This window comes from Eleutherodactylus coqui, chromosome 9 (assembly GCF_035609145.1).
Source record: "Eleutherodactylus coqui strain aEleCoq1 chromosome 9, aEleCoq1.hap1, whole genome shotgun sequence".
In the NCBI taxonomy this organism is placed as follows: domain Eukaryota; kingdom Metazoa; phylum Chordata; class Amphibia; order Anura; family Eleutherodactylidae; genus Eleutherodactylus; species Eleutherodactylus coqui.
In genome coordinates, this window is record NC_089845.1 from 68,572,636 (window position 1) to 68,593,050 (window position 20,415).

Genomic DNA, 20,415 nt, shown 5'->3' on the forward strand with positions numbered 1-20,415 from the left:
TAGGGCAGGCGAGGGGCTACATGTTGGCCTGCATCTCAAGTTCCCAGGTCCCACTATTAAGCCACAATAGCGGCAAGAGTGCCCCCCCCCCCCCCCCGCACTGTCAGCATAAAGATCGTTTTCCTCTGCCACAGCAGTAACAGCTGTGGCAGAGAAGAACGATGTTTGCCCATTGAATTCAATGGAGCCGGCAATACAGCAGGTTCCACTGAAAGCAATGGGCTGCCGGCGTGCACTGGATGAATTGTCGGGAAGGGCTTAAATATAGAAGCCCTTCCCTGCAATTCATCCAGAAATGTGTAAAAATAAAAAAAATATACCGTATATACCGGCGTATAAGGCGACGGGGCGTATAAGACGACCCCCCAACTGTCACCTTATACGCCGAGAATACAGCGGAGCAAAAAATAAAAATCATTACTCACTTCCCCTGGCGTTCTGCGGCGCTGCTGCAGGATGTCGCTCCCTCCTGGTCCCCGGCAGAGCATTGCTTTCTGGACGCAGGGCTTGAAATCCCCACCTCCAGAAAACACACGTGCCTTCAGCCAATCACAGCCAATGACAATGATGTCATTGAATGGCTGTGATTGGCTGACGGTGTGTGTTAGCTAATCACAGTAGCTTTCTGGAGGCGGGGATTTCAAGCCCTGCGTCCAGAAAGCAATGCTCTGCCAGGGACCAGGAGGGAGCGACAGCCTGCAGCAGCGCCGCAGAACGCCAGGGGAAGTGAGTAATGAATTTTTTTTTTGACACTTTTTTTTTTGTATTACCGGCGTATAAGATGACCCCCGACTTCAGAGCAGATTTTTCGGGGTTCAAAAGTCGTCTTATACGCCAGTATATACGGTATATACTTACCTTGTCCCGGCAGACGGAGTTCAGCGCGGCCGGCCTACAGTGGGTGTGAAGGGGGTGTGAGTCAGACCTGCCCCCTGATTGGCTCAGTGCTGAGTCTGACTCACACCCCCTTCACACCCACTGCCGGACGCCGCGGCTGAACTCCGTCTGCCGGGACAAGGTAAGTAATAGTATATATATATATATATATGTATATTTTTATTTTAACACATTTCTGGATGAATTGCAGGGAAGGGCTTATATATTTAAGCCCTTCCCGACAATTCATCACGCGCACGCCGGCAGCCCATTGCTTTCAGTGGAACCTGCTGTATTGCCGGCTCCATTGAATTCAATGGGCAAACATCGTTCTTCTCTGCCACAGCTGTTACAGCTGTGGCAGAGAAGAATGATTTGTCTTCTATATGTTCTCAATGGGGTCGGCGCTGCTGCCGCCGGCCCCATTGAGCGCATATAGAGAAGAGAACAGGAATCGCAGATAGGTGCGATCTGCAATTTCTATGGCCTAAGAAGGACCGTTGGGGTTCTTGAAGCCTAAAATCACTCCTAACACTTTCCCTATAGCAGCTCCGGCATCAACAGCACTTTCCCTGAACTATGTCAGAATGCATCTGTGGCGAGCCGCGGGCGGGCAGATTTTAATACTCGGGTGACACCTGATCTTGCCAGCCACTCACTGCAGGGGGGTGGTATAGGGCTTGAACGTCGCAGGGGGAAGTTGTAATGCCTTCCCTGTCTTTCTATTGGCCAGAAAAGCACGCTAACGTCTCAGAGATGAAAGTGAAAGTAACTCGAACATCGCGTGGTGCTCGTCTCGAGTAACGAGCATCTCAAACACGCTAATACTCGAACGAGTATCAAGCTCGGACGAGTACGCTTGCTCATCTCTAATGTCTTTCTAATCCTGGACAACACTTTTAATGAAAGCAATCCAACACTCTCAACTCTTCATTTAGGCTGTTAATCTCCTACATATTGTATTATAATTTTGTTTTTATCTGTTAAAAAGAGAATCCTTTAGTTAGAGAAACACACAAATGTGTTACATAAATCCATACTATAGTGGCTATATGATAATGTGTTCATAGTTTTGTTCATTTTTTTATACTTTCATTCTGTTATATCTTTGTAGATGATTTTGGTCATATTCTGCCCTCATCACATCAGGTCTTTAAGAAAAACTCCAAGATCACACTGAACTTCCAAAACACCTTATCAGGTGATGTGAACAAAGTTATTGTACAAAAATTTGCAAATGGGAAGATGTCCTTAGTTACATATTGTAAAAATTCAAAGCCTGGAAGAAAATCGCTGTCATACGGTTTTGATTTCATTAAACGCAGTTTTGTAAACTGCTCAGATTTTCAAAATGTTACTTTAAAGATCCATCAAGCTGCCATCATGGATGAAGGAATCTATCAGTGTCATTTTTGGTCCGATGACAAGAACCAAACCATTTCCGTAAATGTGCACATACAGACAACAGGTAAGGTCATCATTTATCTATCTATTCATTATTTATTAGAATATTTAACCCTTTAAGGGCCTTTAGGATGCAGCCATAACTTTTTAATTTGTCTGTCAATATGGCTGTATGAGGGCTTGGTTTTTGCAAGATAAGTTGCATTTTTTTAATGACAACATTTTAGAGTACATTTAATGAGGTGAATAACTTTTATTTTTATTTTGTGGCCTAAAAAAACCCCTGAAATTGCGTCTTTATGTTTTAGGACTTGCTGTAGGTCATTCACACTGTAGTATAAATGAAATGTGATGATAACATTATTCTGTGAGTAGTGTTGAGCGAACCTTTGAAAAATTCGGTTTGGCTGATTTGCTGTACTTGGGAAAAAGTTTGATTCAAATCAGTTCAAACCATACCGAAATTCTCTGGAACCCATAAAGCTATCTAAGGGTTCAGTCAGACGAGTGTTTTTTTTAATGCATGAATAGATGCGTGAAAAAAAATGCAGAAAGCATGTATAAAAAACACGTAACCGAAGCCTCAGGTGCGTTTTTAATTTGCATCTGTTTCGCAGTCACATGATAGTAAAATTTGTACATAAATAGTTGGGCCCATTGAAAGCAATGGGAGAGGATTGCTATCCCTGCTGCGGCTGTGACACCTGCAGCAGGAGATTCCTTGGATGTGAAACCCCTGGATGCTGTCACATTAAGGGGCTTCATCTTGTTGTCAGTGGGGCCAACAGCAGCAGCGCTGGCCCCATTGAAAGCAATGGGAGAAAATCATGCTCCTCTGCCACTGCTGTGACAGCTGTGGCAGAGGATTCCTTCATCTCCAAGGGGAGTCCCCTTATCACTGAACACTGTGACAGCACTGTCACAGTGTTCAGTGATGAGGGGACTCCCCACAGAACTAGCCCTTTACAGATAAAAACTAAAAGATAACCTTTATTAATATCCTTTAAAATAGCATATATGGGCCAACAAACTATACACTAAAGACATGGGGTATAGTGATGAGTAATACAGAAATACTCCTATAACTCATCAGGTAGATTCTCAAAAAAATGAGATACAAGGATCCTCCCGTCCTATCTATCCCAATATGATGTAGTTCTGGGGACAGAGAGACTATGGATGTCAGATCTTGTATAAAGAGATACTGATGGCCAGTTTATCCTATGAGATAACAGCTCAATGTAACTCAATGATTCAACAGTAACTCAATGATTCATTTTGGTAGATGTAAAAATTCACAAATGAATCACAAACTTCTCAAAAGAAGAAAGAACAGCTCAACGCGTTTCCCTACTCGGTTAAGAGTAGTTCATCATTAGCTGATAGAAATAACTGAATAGTACCAATCATCGATACTAAGACATACTGGACGGATTAACATATGAGCCAGTCACCCTTGTCATGATAGAACAACATAAATTGGTGTCTAATATAATACTGACACTATGATAGATCAGTGTCAGTATAACTAGTCATCCCACGAGTCACCAAGATAATGGACTCATGGAATAGGGATATTGATTATTATGATTGTAAAAATGAGTTTTCACCGATCCTAGTTGGTGACTAGGTGGTTAGCTCAACCAAAATGCTCAGAGGTAATAAACCTTAGTTGCCACACCACATTTTTTAGGTAGTAGACAACTATGGGCTATGTATAGCAATGGTTAAAATAGTGTCTGCATATTAACAGAAGACACTATTATCGGTGGCTTCAATAGAAGACACTATTATCAGTGGCTTCCCAACAGAGATGAAGAAATCCCTTGCCACAGCTGTGGCAAAGGAGTGTGATGCTATCCCATTGCTTTCAATGGAGCCGGCGCTGCTGCCGCCCTGTCGAAAGGAATGGGATGAAGGCAACCCCAGCAAGGATTTTTTTTGGGGGGTGGGGGGGGGGTGCTTAAAATATATGCCCTATCTCAGAAATAACCTTTAGCTGCAGTAAAAAATAAATAAATAATACATCACCTAGAAGCTCTGTCTGGGTCAGGTGCATCTTCTCCCCTGTTGTTCTTCATTTCCTTTGGCCGGGGATTCAAAGATCCCACCTCCTGGAAGCGCAGCATCTGATTGGCTGAGCGCTTTGACCAATCACAGCCATTAACAGCCGTTCTCCAGGGACAACACGCACTGGAACCGAACAGTGCTTCTAGGTGATGTATTATTATTTTTTTATTTCCCTGCAGCTAGGGCTTATTTAAGGGCTTTGACAGTAGGATTTCCTACTGTCAAAGTTGCATCGCTTCACACGAAAATGCTGTCCTGTCTTTTGCATGTGCAAATTTTTAACCCTTGCAAAAAATGAACATGTGACTGCTTTCATTGAAAAGCATTGATTCTAATAGAGCCATTTTTTAAACGCACCTATACATGTGTAAAAAAATGCTTATCTGACTGAGCCCCAAGAGCCATGAAAATCTTCCCCCTCCTACTCCCTTTCCTCTCCCCCTTCCCTTTCTCTTCCCCCTCCTCCTCTTCCCCTTCCTCCTCCTCTTCTTCCTCTTTCTCCTTCTCTTCCTCCTCCTCTTCTTTCACTTCCTCTCCCTCTTCCTGCTCATCATGTTTATCATGCCAGTTTGAATGCCACTCTAACAGCTTGACATGCCAATTCTCTTTATTACTTCACGTATTAGCTATAGATCTTGGGTCAAAAGGTTGGCCAGGATTAGATTTAATGAAGAGTCTGCTGGTTTCTCTAAACTTGTCACTCTTGTCCATGGGTTATATCATGCAGCTGATCCCTATGCACTTTTTTCTAAGCTCTTAGACCATGTCATAAAGTAATCCAGTTGTCCAAAATCCCATATATTATGAATGAAAATCCCATGTGTCTTATAAGCAGACATTTCCAATAAGTAGTTTGAAACATAGTGGCATTCAGTTGCTGGGCTCTTTACTAGCTAGGTTAGTAGATTCTTTAAGAGTCTGCAGGATAACAAAAGCAAATAATTAGAGATGAGCGAACGTGTTCGTCCGAGCTTGATATTCGTGCGAATATTAGGGTGTTCGGGATGTTCGTTATTCGTAACGAACACCATGCGGTATTCAGGTTACTTTCACTTCCTTCCCTGAGACGTTAGCACGCTTTTCTGGCCAATTGAAAGACAGGGAAGGCATTACAACTTCCCCCTGTGACGTTCAAGCCCTATACCACCCCCCTGCTGTGAGTGGCTGGCCCACGTCTTTAATTTTGTGGTTCAGCGCTTTCTGAAAAGCTACCCACGCTTGTCAGACCTGCTCGTAAAGGCGCGCCGGCTCTGCGCACATTTCTGCAAGTCCCACACGGACGCTGCCACCCTGCGCACCCTGCAACATCGCTTTAATCTGCCAGTGCACCGACTGCTGTGCGACGTGCCCACACGGTGGAACTCTACGCTCCACATGTTGGCCAGGCTCTATGAACAGCGTAGAGCTATAGTCGAATTCCAACTCCAACATGGGCGGCGCAGTGGGAGTCAGCCTCCTCAATTCTTTTCAGAAGAGTGGGCCTGGTTGGCAGACATCTGCCATGTCCTTGGTAATTTTGAGGAGTCTACCCAGGTGGTGAGCGGCGATGCTGCAATCATTAGCGTCACCATTCCTCTGCTATGCATCTTGAGAAATTCCCTGCAAAGCATAAAGGCAGCTGCTTTGCGCTCGGAAACGGAGGCGGTGGAAGACAGTATGTCGCTGGATAGTCAGAGCACCCTCCTGTCTATATCTCAGCGTGTAGAGGAGGAGGAGGAGGAGCATGAGGAGGATGAGGAGGAGGGGGAAGAGACAGCTTGGCCCGCTGCTGACGGTACACCGGCTGATTGCCTGTCATCCTTTCAGCGTGTATGGCCTGAGGAGGAGGAGGAGGAGGATCCTGAAAGTGATCTTCCTAGTGAAGACAGCCATGTGTTGCGTACAGGTACCCTGGCACACATGGCTGACTTCATGTTAGGATGCCTTTCTCGTGACCCTCGTGTTGCACGCATTCTGGCCACAACGGATTACTGGGTGTACACACTGCTCGACCCACGCTATAAGGAGAACCTGCCCACTCTCATTCCCGAAGAGGAAAGGGGTTCGAGAGTGTTGCTATACCACAGGACCCTTGCGGACAAGCTGATGGTAAAATTCCCAGCCGACAGCGCTAGTGGCAGAAGGCGCAGTACCGAGGGCAAGGTAGCAGGGGAGGTGCGGAGATCGAGCAGCATGTACATCCCAGGCAGTGCAACAGTCTTTAAGGGCCTGGACAGCTTTATGGCTCCCCACCAAGACTGTGTCACCGCTCCCCAGTCAAGGCTGAGTCGGCGGGAGCACTGTAAAAGGATGGTGAGGGAGTACGTAGCCGATCGCACGACCGTCCTCCGTGACGCCTCTGCCACCTACAACTACTGTGTGTCGAAGCTGGACACGTGGCCTGAACTAGCGCTGTATGCCCTGGAGGTGCTTGCTTGTCCTGCGGCTAGCGTCTTGTCGGAGAGGGTGTTTAGTGCGGCTGGGGGAATCATCACAGATAAGCGTACCCGCCTGTCAACCGACAGTGCCGACAGGCTAACACTCATCAAGATGAACAAAGCCTGGATTTCCCCAGACTTCTGTTCTCCACCAGCGGACAGCAGCGATACGTAAGCAATACGTAGGCTGCACCCGCGGATGGAAGCTACGTTCTCTCTCACCATCCAAAACGGGGACATTTCTGCTTCATCAATCTGTGTCTAATATTCCTCCTCCTCCTTCTGCTCCTCCTCCTGAAACCTCACGTAATCACGCTGAACGGGCAATTTTTCTTAGGGCCACAAGGCTCACTCATCTAATTTTTCGAAACAATTTTTATATGTTTCAATGCTCTTAAAAGCGTTGAAACTTTAACTTGAACCAATTTTTCGTTAAACTGGGCTGCCTCCAGGCCTAGTTACCACTTAAGCCACATTAACCAAAGCGATTAATGGGTTTCACCTGCCATCTTGGTTGGGCATGGCCAATGTTTACTGAGGTACATTAGTACTGTTGGTACACCAATTTTTTGGGGCCCTCATCTACAGTGTAATCATAGCAATTTGTATGTTCTTCGCCTGCACTCATGGTACAGAAGTGTGTGTGGGGTTGGCCTACACTTTAGCTACATAAATGTAACTTGGGCCTTGGCTATACTAAGGCTACTGAAATGGAACTAAGACTGCACTCCCACTATACTGCTGATTCAGAATTGTTACTGGGGCCTGTCTTGAGTGCTACTATTGCTGACATGGAACGAAGACTGCGCTCCCGCTATACTGCTGCTTCGGAATTGCTACTGGGGCCTGTCTTGAGTGCTACTATTGCTGACATGGAACGAAGACTGCGCTCCCGCTATACTGCTGCTTCGGAATTGTTACTGGGGCCTGTCTTGAGTGCTACTATTGCTGACATGGAACGAAGACTGCGCTCCCGCTATACTGCTGCTTCGGAATTGTTACTGGGGCCTGTCTTGAGTGCTACTATTGCTGACATGGAACGAAGACTGCGCTCCTCCTATAATGCTGCTAGTGATATGTTAGTGGGGCCTGTCCTAATGCTACGGCTGAAATGTTACGAATTATGGGCTCTGCCTATACCGCTGCTAATGGTATGTCTCTGGGGTGTGGAAACAGAGGCTTCCCAAAGACATGATGGCGGCGAGGCCATTTCCCACCAACGCGGTTACTGTTAAGGTGCATATAACCACGGACACGTGGAGAGGACACGTAGTGCCTCAAAAACATCTCCCTCCTCCTCCAACAGGGAAAACATTCTTGGCAAATGCCTTTGCATTGGTTCGTCTGGTGGCAGTCCAAGAATTTCACCTTTACCGACACTACAAGAGAGCCCCCCCACCATCCCCCCGCCACGGCCCACTTAATCCTGGCCACATTCCGAAAACCAACAAAATAAAACCGCGCTACTAGGTCCGCAGTCACCACCACATTACCACCAACGCGGTTACTGTTAAGGTGCATATAACCACGGACACATGAAGAGGACACGTAGTGCCTCAAAAACATCCCCCCGCCATGGCCCACTTAATCCTGGCCATATTCCGAAAACCAACAAAATAAAACCGCGCTACTAGGTCCGCAGTCACCACCACATTACCACCAACGCGGTTACTGATAAGGTGCATATAACCACGGACACGTGGAGAGGACACGTAGTGCCTCAAAAACATCCCCCGCCACGGCCAACTTAATCCTGGCCACATTCCGAAAACCAACAAAATACAACCGCGCTACTAGGTCCGCAGTCACCACCACATTACCACCAACGCGGTTACTGTTAAGGTACATATTACCAGTCTGACTGGGGCATGCAGACACCTTGACAGAATGAATAGTGTGTGGCACATAGGTTCCCCATTGCTATGCCCACGTGTGCAGCTCCTGATGGCGGTGGCACAGGATTATATTTTTCATTGCTTCTGTACAGCATTGTGGGCTATCGCCCCGCCCCTTTTAAAGAGGGTCGCTGCCTAGCCGTGCCAACCCTCTGCAGTGTGTGCCTGCGGTTCCTCCTCATGGCAGACGCACTTCTAAATAGACATGAGCGTGGTGTGGCATGAGGGCAGCTGAAGGCTGCGCAGGGACACTTTGGTGTGCGCTGTGGGGGGGAGGGGGGGCGGTTGGTCAGCATGTAACCCAGGAGAAGTGGCAGCGGAGTGTCATGCAGGCAGTGATTGTGCTTTGTTGTAGCTAGTGTGGTGCTTAGCAAAGGTATGCCATGCTAATGAGGGCTTTTCAGAAGTAAAAGTTTTTGGGAGGGGGGGGGCCCCACTCTTGCCGCTATTGTGGCTTAATAGTGGGACCTGTGAACTTGAGATGCAGCCCAACACGTAGCCCCTCGCCTGCCCTATCCGTTGCTGTGTCGTTCCCATCACTTTGTTGAATTGCCCAGATTTTCACACATGAAAACCTTAGCGAGCATCGGCGAAATACAAAAATGCTCTGGTCGCCCATTGACTTCAATGGGGTTCGTTATTCGAAACGAACCCTCGAACATCGCGGGAAGTTCGTTTCGAATAACGAACACCCGAACATTTTGGTGTTCGCTCATCTCTACAAATAATCTCTCATTCTCCATTTCTGAGGCACGTACCTGTATCTCAATCTTGAGAAATATAAATAAGCACGTTTTATGCCTTGACTGGAAGTTTTAGTTTTAAAAGGATTTTATTAATGATTTTGCAAATTTATTTTTATAACAAACTGTTGTGCTTCTTATTACCCCTCGCAGGGGAATCTTATATGTTCAATCGCATAAACATCATAACAAACAAGTAAACAGACTTACAAACATTGCCTTAATGACTTGTTGAAATTGGTGTTCTGGTACAAACAGGATTAGCTTAAGGCCTCATGCACACGGCCGTGACGGGCTCCACAAGCGGAATAACGCAGCAGAGTCCATCACCGCCCCCTCCAAAGACCCCATATTCACCTCCGGATTCGCTGCGTAGCTCCCGCATGACACTGCTGGCGTACATGCGCAGTACAGTCGTAATAGTACTACCGGTATGTGTTCTACTTCCTGGCCCCCCTACCTCTTCTTCCCCTGTTTCATATTATTGTATTGACCTGGTGTTTTAATACTCTCTGCTTTATAATAACAAGTAGCATAAATTCATCTTATTTTACATACCTGAATAAACCAATGCACATACACTCATTGTCAAAAATAAATCAAGCACCTAGAAAGAGTTGTTGGAACCTAATGAAACTTTCTATGTGTGATTGTACCATTGATATAAGTATGTGATTACAATATCAGAGCAAACAGATAATTTATTGTGGAAAACGGAACACTTAAATGTAGGCTCTAGTACCCTGTTGGGCCACCTCTAACTTGGATGCAAGATGTGATACGGGCAGACACGAAGGCATACAGGTTCCACATGGTATGCTGCATCATATCAGTCCACATTTCCTGTAACTGAGCCTCTAGATCACATAAAAAACCTCATAGCTGTTAAAGTTGGCATCCCAGATGGTCCCATACATGTTCTATTGGTGATAATTCTGGTGACCATCTGGTGACCAGGCAGGCTACAGAAATGTGGCAACATTGTGGAGGCATTCCTGTGACACCCCTGCTGTGTGCAGTTGATCTTATCCTGCTGGAAAATGCCTCTTGGAAGCCCTGACATGAGTGGCAACACATGTGACTGCAGGATGTCCTGAACATATCGCTGAGCTGTCATTGTACCTCATACTACTTTTATGTGAAGGAGCCTCCAGACAATCCCACCAGCAGTGAAGACAGCGGGCAGCTCCACAGCAAAGGCAGGATTGAGGCACTCAGCCTTAGGTCTCCAGACATGTACATGGCCATTGTCAGTGTTCAAATGAAACCTGGATTAATCGCCGATAACAACCGGGTTCCACTATGTAGCAGTCCAGTTTTGTCATTCATGATGCCACTACAAATGGAGGGGATGGTGGGTGGCTGTCAGATGATCCTCTCTATTGGTGATCTTTCAAGGGCATCTTGAGCCCAGTCACCTTGTGTTCATGCTCTCACACATTCATCAATCCCAACACTTCTTAACAGTCTGGTCAGAATGGCCCGGGGGCAGACAATTCGTCAGTACAACCAGCTAGTTCTTGCATTGCAACTGGGCGAAATCTCTGCTTGCATCATAGAGCCTCTACACAAGTGGAAAAAGAGATCTATGCACACAAGTAACTTCTGAGAGCCTTTTTAATGGGCCAAGAGTGAAACCACTTTTAGGGCCTCAGGTGGCAAGACTGTTTAACTAATCACGCCACAACTCATTTGCATATCCACCTGAGATGTAACTGCATGCCAAGTTTTGCAGCAAAATGACCACTCCTTCTTTAAGGTGCTTTTTTTTATTTTTTTTTTTTATAAAGACTGTATATTGAAATCTTACTGCCATACACAGGGACTTAAAGAAAGTCAGAAGTAAACGAAATAAACCAATAAAATGTTGCTTAGAAAACGCCTCCAATATTTGTTTTATTGAATTTGATACAAACTTCTACAATGATACAACATTGCAACTTGTAGTTTTTTTTTGCTACTTGAAATAGTTTGACATCGCTAGTGAAGATTGTGTCAATGTCCTACACTTAATATTAATAAATCTAAAAGTATAATGCAGTAACTCTGCTTGTCCTTGATCGGAGATAAGCACTGTAATATTTTTTCTTGTTTGCAAATGACAAGCTGTCAGTCTAAGATGGGTCCATGATTTGTGCAAATAGCCTTTAATATATGGATCTTTTTATGGCCATTTTATGTTTGGGTATGTCAATGCTTATAGTTATCACTTATTGAATCTAAGTATAGCAATTCTCTAATATGCTGAAATGGTTCCACTTAGATTTTATATATCCTTTCATAAGCACAAAACTGGTTTTCAGCATTCAGTGAAAGCCATTCTGGGTTTGTATTAAATTTTATTTTGTATCTGCCATTTCATTATTGAATATTATATAGTCAAACTTATGTAGACTTCCTCCTAATTATGAAGTCCGGATGTTTCACCCACACCTATCGCAAACAGGTGCATGGAATTAGGCACATGAACATTCAGTACAACACAATCATGTACTGAAGTCATTTTAAGTGTGGCACTGCCATAAGATGCCAGCTTTGTGGTCAACTGTAAGTGCAGTTATTGTCTAGTGTTTCGACTAAGAAGAAGTATAAAAGCAAAGTCTGGCTGTGACACAAGCTTCCAATAAAGTAATCTGGATGGGTGCATTTTTAGGCCTCGGTCAGACGGGCGACTTTTCGCGCGATTTGCGCATGCGTCCGGCGATTTTATAAAACCATTGCTTTGCAATGGTATCGGACACATGAGCGCTTTTTATGCGCTCGTCCGATAAATTATAGAACAGAAATCGCAGATTGCACCTATCTGCAATCTGCGATTCCTGTTCTCTTCTCTGTATGCGGCGCCGACCCCATTGAGAACATATAGTAGACAAATCATTCTCCTCTGCCACAGCTGTGGCAGAGAAGAATGATGTTTGCCCGTTGAATTCAATGGAGCCGGCAATACAGCTGAGAGCTGCCCCTGATTGGTCCCTGCGCTGAGCCAATCAGAGGCAGCACTCACTCACCCATTCATGAATTCATGAATGGGTAAGTGAGAGCTGTCTCTGATTGGTGAGGCTGTGACCAATCAGAGGCAGCTCATTCAGCAGGCGGGGATTTTAAATCCCTGGCTGCTGAATACTACACAGAGCAGTTCAGGAGAACTGCCGGCCGGCCGCGGCTGAACTCCGTCAGCCGGGACCAGGTGAGTATATATTTTTTTTTGGTTTTTACACATTTCTGGATGAATTTCAGGGAAGGGCTTATATTTTTAAGCCCTTCCCGAAAATTCATCGTGAGATCGCCCGCAGGCCATTGCTTTCAATGGAGTCGGCTGTATTGCCGGCTCCATTGAATTCAATGCGCTAGACAGCTCCGGCCCGTTTCTAATGAAACGCGGCTAGGAGCAGTTTTTTCGGGCGATTTTTTGGCCCCGGTCACGCGATTTGCAGATGCGCATCCGTCATGCGATCTGCAAATCGCGGGAAAAAATGCCCGTGTGACTGAGGCCTTAGACTGATTTCCCTTTTGATTAAACATCACCCAGCTTCAACTCGCAAGTAAGGGAACACTCTTTATCAAAACACTATGCCCCCTACCCCCAGTTAAGCTGAGGAAGGGGTACTACCCTGAAACATGTTCTATCCACTTGCTATTATTTAATAAAAGAGAAATTGGACTAAAACTGACTTTGCCTCTACAGGTTCTTAGACATACTTTTACTGAAAATGTTCTACAGCAGAAAAATTGGCAGATTTCACTGGTTCAACTGAAGGAGTGAAATCTGAAGCTGCTCCATATCAAAATTCACATCAAAAGTTGCTAATTTCTTGTGATTTTTTTGCTGCTGTACAATCCACAGTAAGGCTACGTTCAGATAAGCGTATTTTCGCGTGAACATACGGGCGAAGAAAACGGCGCGCCTATTTAAAACCATGGAGTTCCTATGAAGTGTTCACATGGCCGTGTTTTTACTGCGTGCGAACGCGCGCAGCAACGAAGAAAGGACATGCGTGGCAGTTTGGTCCGTACTGCGCTGCTCTTAGCATTGGCTCCTATGGGACACGCTGCACGCGAGTCCGCTCGTGTGAACGACCCAATAGACAGCAATGTCATTTTTTTTTTTAATGCTAAAGCTAAATGCTTTTGTGTCTTTCCCTTGGCATAAAGCCCTCCATGTTGTGTTCCGGATGTGTTTGGTTGTAAACACCAATAAACGATGTGCAGCCTGTTATATAAAGGAAGAAACTTAGTAATCCAAAGTTCGCTGGGGCGCCAAAGAAACCGTGTGTCTCACAACTGTCAATACTTAAAATACTGGCGCCGTGTATATTGGCTGGGATGCTGATACAGCTCAAGGTATGAAGCGCATCTACATGCGCTCCATACAGCCAACATCACATTTGCTAACACGCATATGTAAAGCACGAACCTTCGTTCACGCACATTTTTGTGCGCACGTTCAAACGCGTGCATGTACGCGTGGATTAGGGCATACGCATACGCTCGTCTGAACGCACCCTTAATCCACCATATGTGAGCGTACCAGAAGTTATACGGCACAATTTACCTTTTTTTCCACACTGTGATATAAAGTATGAAGTGCTATTAATTACTCTCCAAAATACTGTAATATTTATATGTTATTTCTCTTAAAGACCAGCCATTCTAGGGTTTTAGCTTTTTTCCTCAATTTCTACCAAGAGCCATAACTTTTTTTATTTTTCCTTTGACATATTCATATGAGGGCTTATTTTTATTGTAAGACAGGCTATAAAATTTTTAAATGGGGTAAAATTGAAATAAAAATGCAATTGTGACATTTTTTTAATTTTGCTTCTACGACATCCACAGTGTGCTAAATATGACATGTTCATTTTTTTTTTTTTTTTGTAAACTCTTTTTATTGCATTTTCATTGATTACATACATGGGTGTACATTTCTACTTTCTCTATCTTTGCAGTGATAACTTATCCAAAGAAAATTTTTCTAATAAACTTATTTCCATACAACGAGGAGGTTTTTGTGCGTATTCTGTTTTGTATTCTTGCTGATGGTTCGAAGTTATCTTATCCCATGTATAATCTTTTCCTTTTTCTTTACCATCTCCTCTCTCTTATCTTGTAACTTTTATTCAACAAAAAACCTTTAACCATTAATATATTGGAATATTGAACTTATTGAACTGTTGGGACTCGTTGACGGTGTCTCAATTTCCTTGACGCTTGTCTTTCTCTAATCTAGGTCTTTTGTAGTCAGTTTCTCCTACGACATCTCCAATATTCCCAATCTGTTCCTATCTTTCTGGCTGTAATACCAAGTGGTGTTAGTGAATTGCATCATGCATTCCTTAACTTCGTTGGGGTCTAGGAATTTCTCTATGAATTCCCTCCATTTCTCAAAGAACTTTTTAGCTTGAGATTCCACCTTGTGTTCTATTTCGATTCTTTCCATTTTAAGGAGGTGTTTTATTTGCTGTATGACCTCTCCTACCACCGGTGGGTCGTTTTGTAGCCAGTTGTTGAGTAAGCATCTTTTGCTAATCAGGAGTATGGTGTGGGTTATTGCAGTTTTTTTTGTTGTCTGGTCTGTTAGTATGTGTAGTATGAATGTTTGTGGTGTAAGTTGTAGAGGTTGGGGTTGCCCGCTTACGTCTTGTATCAGTTTTTGGATTTCTGCCCAGAACATTTTAATTTTGGGACAGTGCCAAATGCCATGTAGGAAGTTAGACTTGGGTGCCGCACATCTCGGGCATGCCTGCAATCTTGTCGGACCGTTGGGGTTCTGGGGTTTGTCAAATCCGTATATTGCCCTGTGTATTAGTTTAAAATAGGTTTCCCTCCACCTTTCGTTTAGTACCGCTTTTCTTACTGAGTTCCAGCCTTCAACTATTCCCTCTTGTACGTCGGGGTCTTGCAGTTCGCGAGTCCATGATTTAAATATGCTCTGGCCCCTGTCTTTTCCCCCTGCTTCTCTGATTCTAGTGTATAATGTAGAAATTGAGTTTCTATGTGCGCGGTTGTTGGCAAGAGTGTCTATGGGGTTAGTGATTGCTTCTTTTGAAACATCTGTTAGTCTACTTCGTAGAAAGTTTTTCACCTGTGCATATGGGAGAAAATGCGTTGACGGTAGGTTATACTCCTCGCTCAGTTCCTTGAAGTTTTTATACCTTGGGGCGTCCGGGTACATAAGTTGCTGGGTATTTAGGATGCCGTTGTGCTGCCATCTTTTAAACATTTTATTCTCCCTGCTGTCAGAACCAGCAATTCTCGGGGGCCCCGTGCCCACACCACCGGTCCTGCCACCCGGGTTACAGGAGTGCGGCGTAGGGGAGCCCCGGTTCTTGTGATCTCCCCGGGCCGCTGTCAGACTGGTCGCCGCCGGGTTGCTAGGGAGGCAGCAGGTGCTTCTCTAGGCACTTGACTACCAGGCTGGCTTCCCTAGTAACTGTCTGTGCTGCAGACTGGGGGTGTGTCCCCAGCACCTCCCTGATTAGCCCTGCTGCTGTCAGGCTCCCCGCCCCAATCGGCTTCTGGGGCGGGAGCGCTGACAGCATTTAAAAAGGTGTGTTTTCCTTTCAGCCCTTGCCAGTGTTAGTTTGGTCTTCCAGCTGCACCCGCGTATTCTTTTGACTCCTGTTGGTGACCCCCGGCTTTCCTGACCTCTGCTTTTGGACCTTGACTACGTTTTTGCCTGACCCCCCTGTACTGCGTACCCTCCTGTTGCCGACCCGGATTGTCTGACCATTCTACCGTTGTTTGTCTTCAGTGTCTGTTTGTCTTCCCGTGTCCCGCTTCCCTAGTGAGGGTAGGGACCGCCGCCCAGTTGTCGCCCTGGGGGTTAGCCCAGGGGGGCAAGTAGGCAGGGACAGGGGTTGCGGGATATCTCAGGGACCCCCATATCCCGGACACTGTCCTGACAGTAACACTGGCCGAACGAAGGTCAGACCCTTGCATCCGCCCGGCAACTCTGAACCCCTCGATGGAGGCCATGGCAGCTTTAGCGAACCAGGTCCAGTTCCTTACGAACCTTGCCCAGGACCTAACAGCCCGCTTGCAGCGACAGGAACAAGCGGCAGCTGCAGGTCCCATGCAGCCCCCTTCCGCTCCAGGAACAATGACAGAACCTCGAGCCACGCTTCCGGATTGTTTCTCCGGAGAGAGAAGTCAGTTTTTCGCATTTAGAGAGAGCTGCAAGCTCTACTTTGATCTCCGCCCCCACTCCTCTGGTACTGAATACCAGAAAGTGGGAATTGTAATTACCCGCCTGAGGGGAGAGCCCCAAAATTGGGCTTTCTCATTACCTGCTGGCTCTCCCGCCCGACTATCCCTTGACGCCTTTTTTTCCGCCTTGGGTCAAATTTATGACGAACCCGACCGTGCCGGCTACGCAGTCTCCAAGCTTCTGGCCCTGCGCCAGGGTTGCAAGATGGCGGAGGACTACTGTTCCCAATTCCGCCAGCACTGTACAGAATCCGGGTGGAATGATGCCGCCCTAAAAGACCTATTTTTGACCGGTCTGTCTGAGGGTCTTAAGGACCTACTCGTGGCCCACCCGGAGCCAAGAACCCTGGAGCAAGCCATGTCGCTGGCTATTCGGGCTGACCGACGTTTGAGGGCCAGACACGCCGCTCGGACCACTCCACTCCCCACGCCCACTTCTTCTACTGACCCGACTTTTCCACCTCCCACCACCGAGGCCATGGAGCTGGGAGCCATGAACCCCAAGCAACGACGGGAAAATCGCCTGAAGAAGAACCTCTGCTTCTACTGTGGGGAGCCGGGTCACCGCATTGCAACCTGCGCCAAGAAGCCATGGCAGGGAAAACGTCCGCTCCTAGGCAGTTGTCCGGAGGACTGTCTAGGAGCCAAGGTACTCCCTGTGTTGTCCAAAATGTTATTGCCTTGCACCCTAGAATTCCATTCTTTCCACCGTACTGGGCAAGCCTTCGTTGATTCTGGGGCTGCTGCTAATTTCGTTAACTTTAATTTCGTTGCTCAACTGTCCGGGGTTCTGTTACGTTTAGAGACTCCGATTCTTGTTTCAGGAGTGGACTCCACTCCACTGCAAGCAGGGGTAGTTAATCTGGTTACCCCTGAGGTAAGGTTTACTATAGGAGCCCTACATGTTGAAACCTGCACATTTCTGGTGATGAGAGATTTGTCTGTGGACGTCGTCCTAGGTCTCCCCTGGCTCCGGGAGCACAACCCGGTAGTAAATTGGGACACGTTGGAACTGGTAGAGTGGGGTCCCCGCTGTGCCAACCACCTATGTCCGGTGGAGGTGGGGATCTCCACCTGCGAGGGGATTCCCCTACCAGATTACCTCTCCGAGTTCTCGGATGTCTTCTCCAAGCAATTATCTGAAGCCCTGCCCCCTCATAGGGAATGGGACTGTAAAATCGATTTGATTCCTGGGGCCAAACTTCCTAAGGGCCGCATTTATAATGTTACGGTTCCAGAGAGAGAATCCATGAGGGACTATATCCAGGACAGCTTGGCCAAGGGGCACATCCGGCCCTCAGAATCCCCGGTGGGTGCCGGGTTTTTCTTCGTCGAGAAAAAGGATGGGGGTCTCCGGCCCTGTATTGACTATAGAGAGCTAAATAAGATCACAGTCAGAAACCAGTATGCCCTTCCGCTCATTCCTGACCTCCTCAACCAGGTCGCTGGTGCCCAATGGTTTTCTAAACTTGATCTCAGGGGGGCATACAACCTCATTCGCATTCGGGAGGGGGATGAGTGGAAAACTGCCTTCAATACGCCTCTCGGTCATTTTGAATACCTAGTAATGCCTTTTGGCTTGTGTAACGCCCCCGCCATTTTTCAGGGGTACATGAATTCTGTGTTTCAGGATATCATGGGGGTGTTTGTCGTTGTATATCTAGACGACATTCTGATTTTTTCCTCCGACTTGCCGAGTCACCGTACTCATGTTCAAACCGTGCTAGCTCGACTCAGACATAACAAGCTGTTTGCTAAGCTCGAGAAATGTGTTTTTGGGGTACAAAAGATATCATTCTTGGGGTATATTATCACGCCATGCGACTTCCAGATGGATCCTGGGAAGGTGAAAGCCATCACGGAGTGGGCTCGGCCAGGTACCTTGAAAGCTCTTCAACGCTTCCTCGGCTTCGCCAATTACTATCGCAAGTTCATCAAAGACTTCTCCGTGGTGGCTAAACCTCTAACGGACCTCACCAGAAAGGGAGCAGATGTGAGTACCTGGTCTTCTGAGGCTCTGAGGGCCTTCGATAACCTAAAGGCGGCGTTCTCTTCAGCGCCTGTCCTGGTACAACCGGATCTGTCCTGCCCATTTGTGGTGGAGGTAGATGCCTCAGAGTTTGGTGTGGGAGCGGTACTGTCCCAAGGGCCCTCCACACTCACTAACCTTAGACCGTGTGCCTATTTTTCTAGAAAGTTCTCTTCCACTGAACGGAACTACGATATAGGCAACCGGGAATTGCTGGCAATTAAGTGGGCTTTTGAGGAGTGGAGGCATTTTTTGGAAGGAGCTCGTCACCAGATCACGGTACTCACAGACCATAAAAACCTCACCTATTTAGATTCCGCTAAGAGGGTAAATGCTCGGCAAGCCCGCTGGGCCTTGTTTTTCTCTCGGTTCAATTTTGTTGTTACCTATAGACCCGGTTCTAAAAATGTCAAGGCAGACGCCCTGTCTAGGAGTTTTGGTTCTCCGGAACCTTCCGAGTCTGAGCCTGAGAGCATTCTCTCTCCTGGAGTGGTCCTCGCTGCTGTCTCCTCCGACCTTTCACCTCTCATACACGCTGCTCAACAATCCGCCCCTGAAGCCCTTCCGGAAGGCAAATTTTTTGTTCCGTTGTCACTGAGATTGAAAGTGTTAGAGGAGACACATGCTTCAGTCCTAGCTGGACACCCCGGTATCAGGGGTACACTAGAGTTAGTATCCAGACTCTATTGGTGGCCGCACATGGCCAGGGATGTACGGTTATTTGTGTCCGCGTGCCCGGTTTGCGCAAGGGGGAAGAATCTCAGGAGACGTCCTGAGGGTCCTCTTCTTCCCTTGCCCATTCCGTCCAGGCCATGGTCCCATTTGTCCATGGATTTTATTACTGATCTGCCATCCTCGCTGGGGAATACGGTCATTTGGGTCATAGTTGACCGTTTTTCTAAAATGTCACATTTCGTTCCGCTTTGCAAGTTACCTAACGCCAAACTTCTGTCTGAAATGTTCATCAAGGAGATTGTTCGGCTACATGGGATCCCCGAGGATATTGTGTCAGATAGAGGGGTACAGTTCGTCGCTCGCTTCTGGCGAGCTTTTTGTAAAAACCTAAATGTCAATTTGTCTTTTTCCTCCGCCTTCCATCCCGAGAGTAACGGACAAACAGAACGGATGAATCAAGAACTTATCCAGTACCTGCGACTTTTTGTCTCTGATAACCAGTTTCAGTGGGCCAACTACCTGCCTCTCGCCGAATTTGCTATTAACAACCATGTTAACTCGTCATCTCAAGTGTCACCTTTTTTTTGTAACTATGGGTTCCATCCCCGATTCTCGCTTTCTACTCCCCTTGTCTCGAACAATCCGGCCGCTGACATATCCTCTGAGGAACTGTGCACAGTTTGGGCCCAGGTTCGTAAGAACCTTCAGGGCTCCCAAGAGAAGCTACGTAAATACTCTGAGAAAAGATGTACTATCTCGGCACCTTTTGTGGTCGGGGAGCAGGTTTTATTGTCATCCAAAAATCTGAGACTTAAGGTTCCCTCCCTGAAACTTGCTCCTCGGTTCATTGGCCCATTTACTGTGTCGCAGGTTATCAACCCGATGTCATATAAGTTGTCACTTCCGGACTCCTGGAAGGTCCACAAGGTTTTTCATAAAAGCTTGCTTAAAAAATACGTGACTCCAGTTCTACCCACCCAGAACCCGCCCCCTCCTTCTTTGGTACAGGGGGAACTGGAGTATGAAGTAGAAAGGCTTGTTGACGCCCGACGGGTTAGAGGTGTACTGCAGTACCTGGTCCACTGGAGTGGTTTTGGCCC

The 20,415-nt window shown here is 46.6% G+C and overlaps 1 protein-coding gene across 1 annotated transcript in view; it reads left to right on the forward strand.

The window, feature by feature from the left end:
* The window catches only part of CD226 (CD226 molecule), a 61,807-nt gene that overhangs the window by 15,021 nt on the left and 26,371 nt on the right, over positions 1-20,415 (forward strand). The window contains exon 3 of the mRNA XM_066578960.1: positions 1,991-2,344. Within this exon, the coding sequence (XP_066435057.1) occupies positions 1,991-2,344 (354 nt within the window). The remainder of the gene's footprint in view (positions 1-1,990; positions 2,345-20,415) is intronic.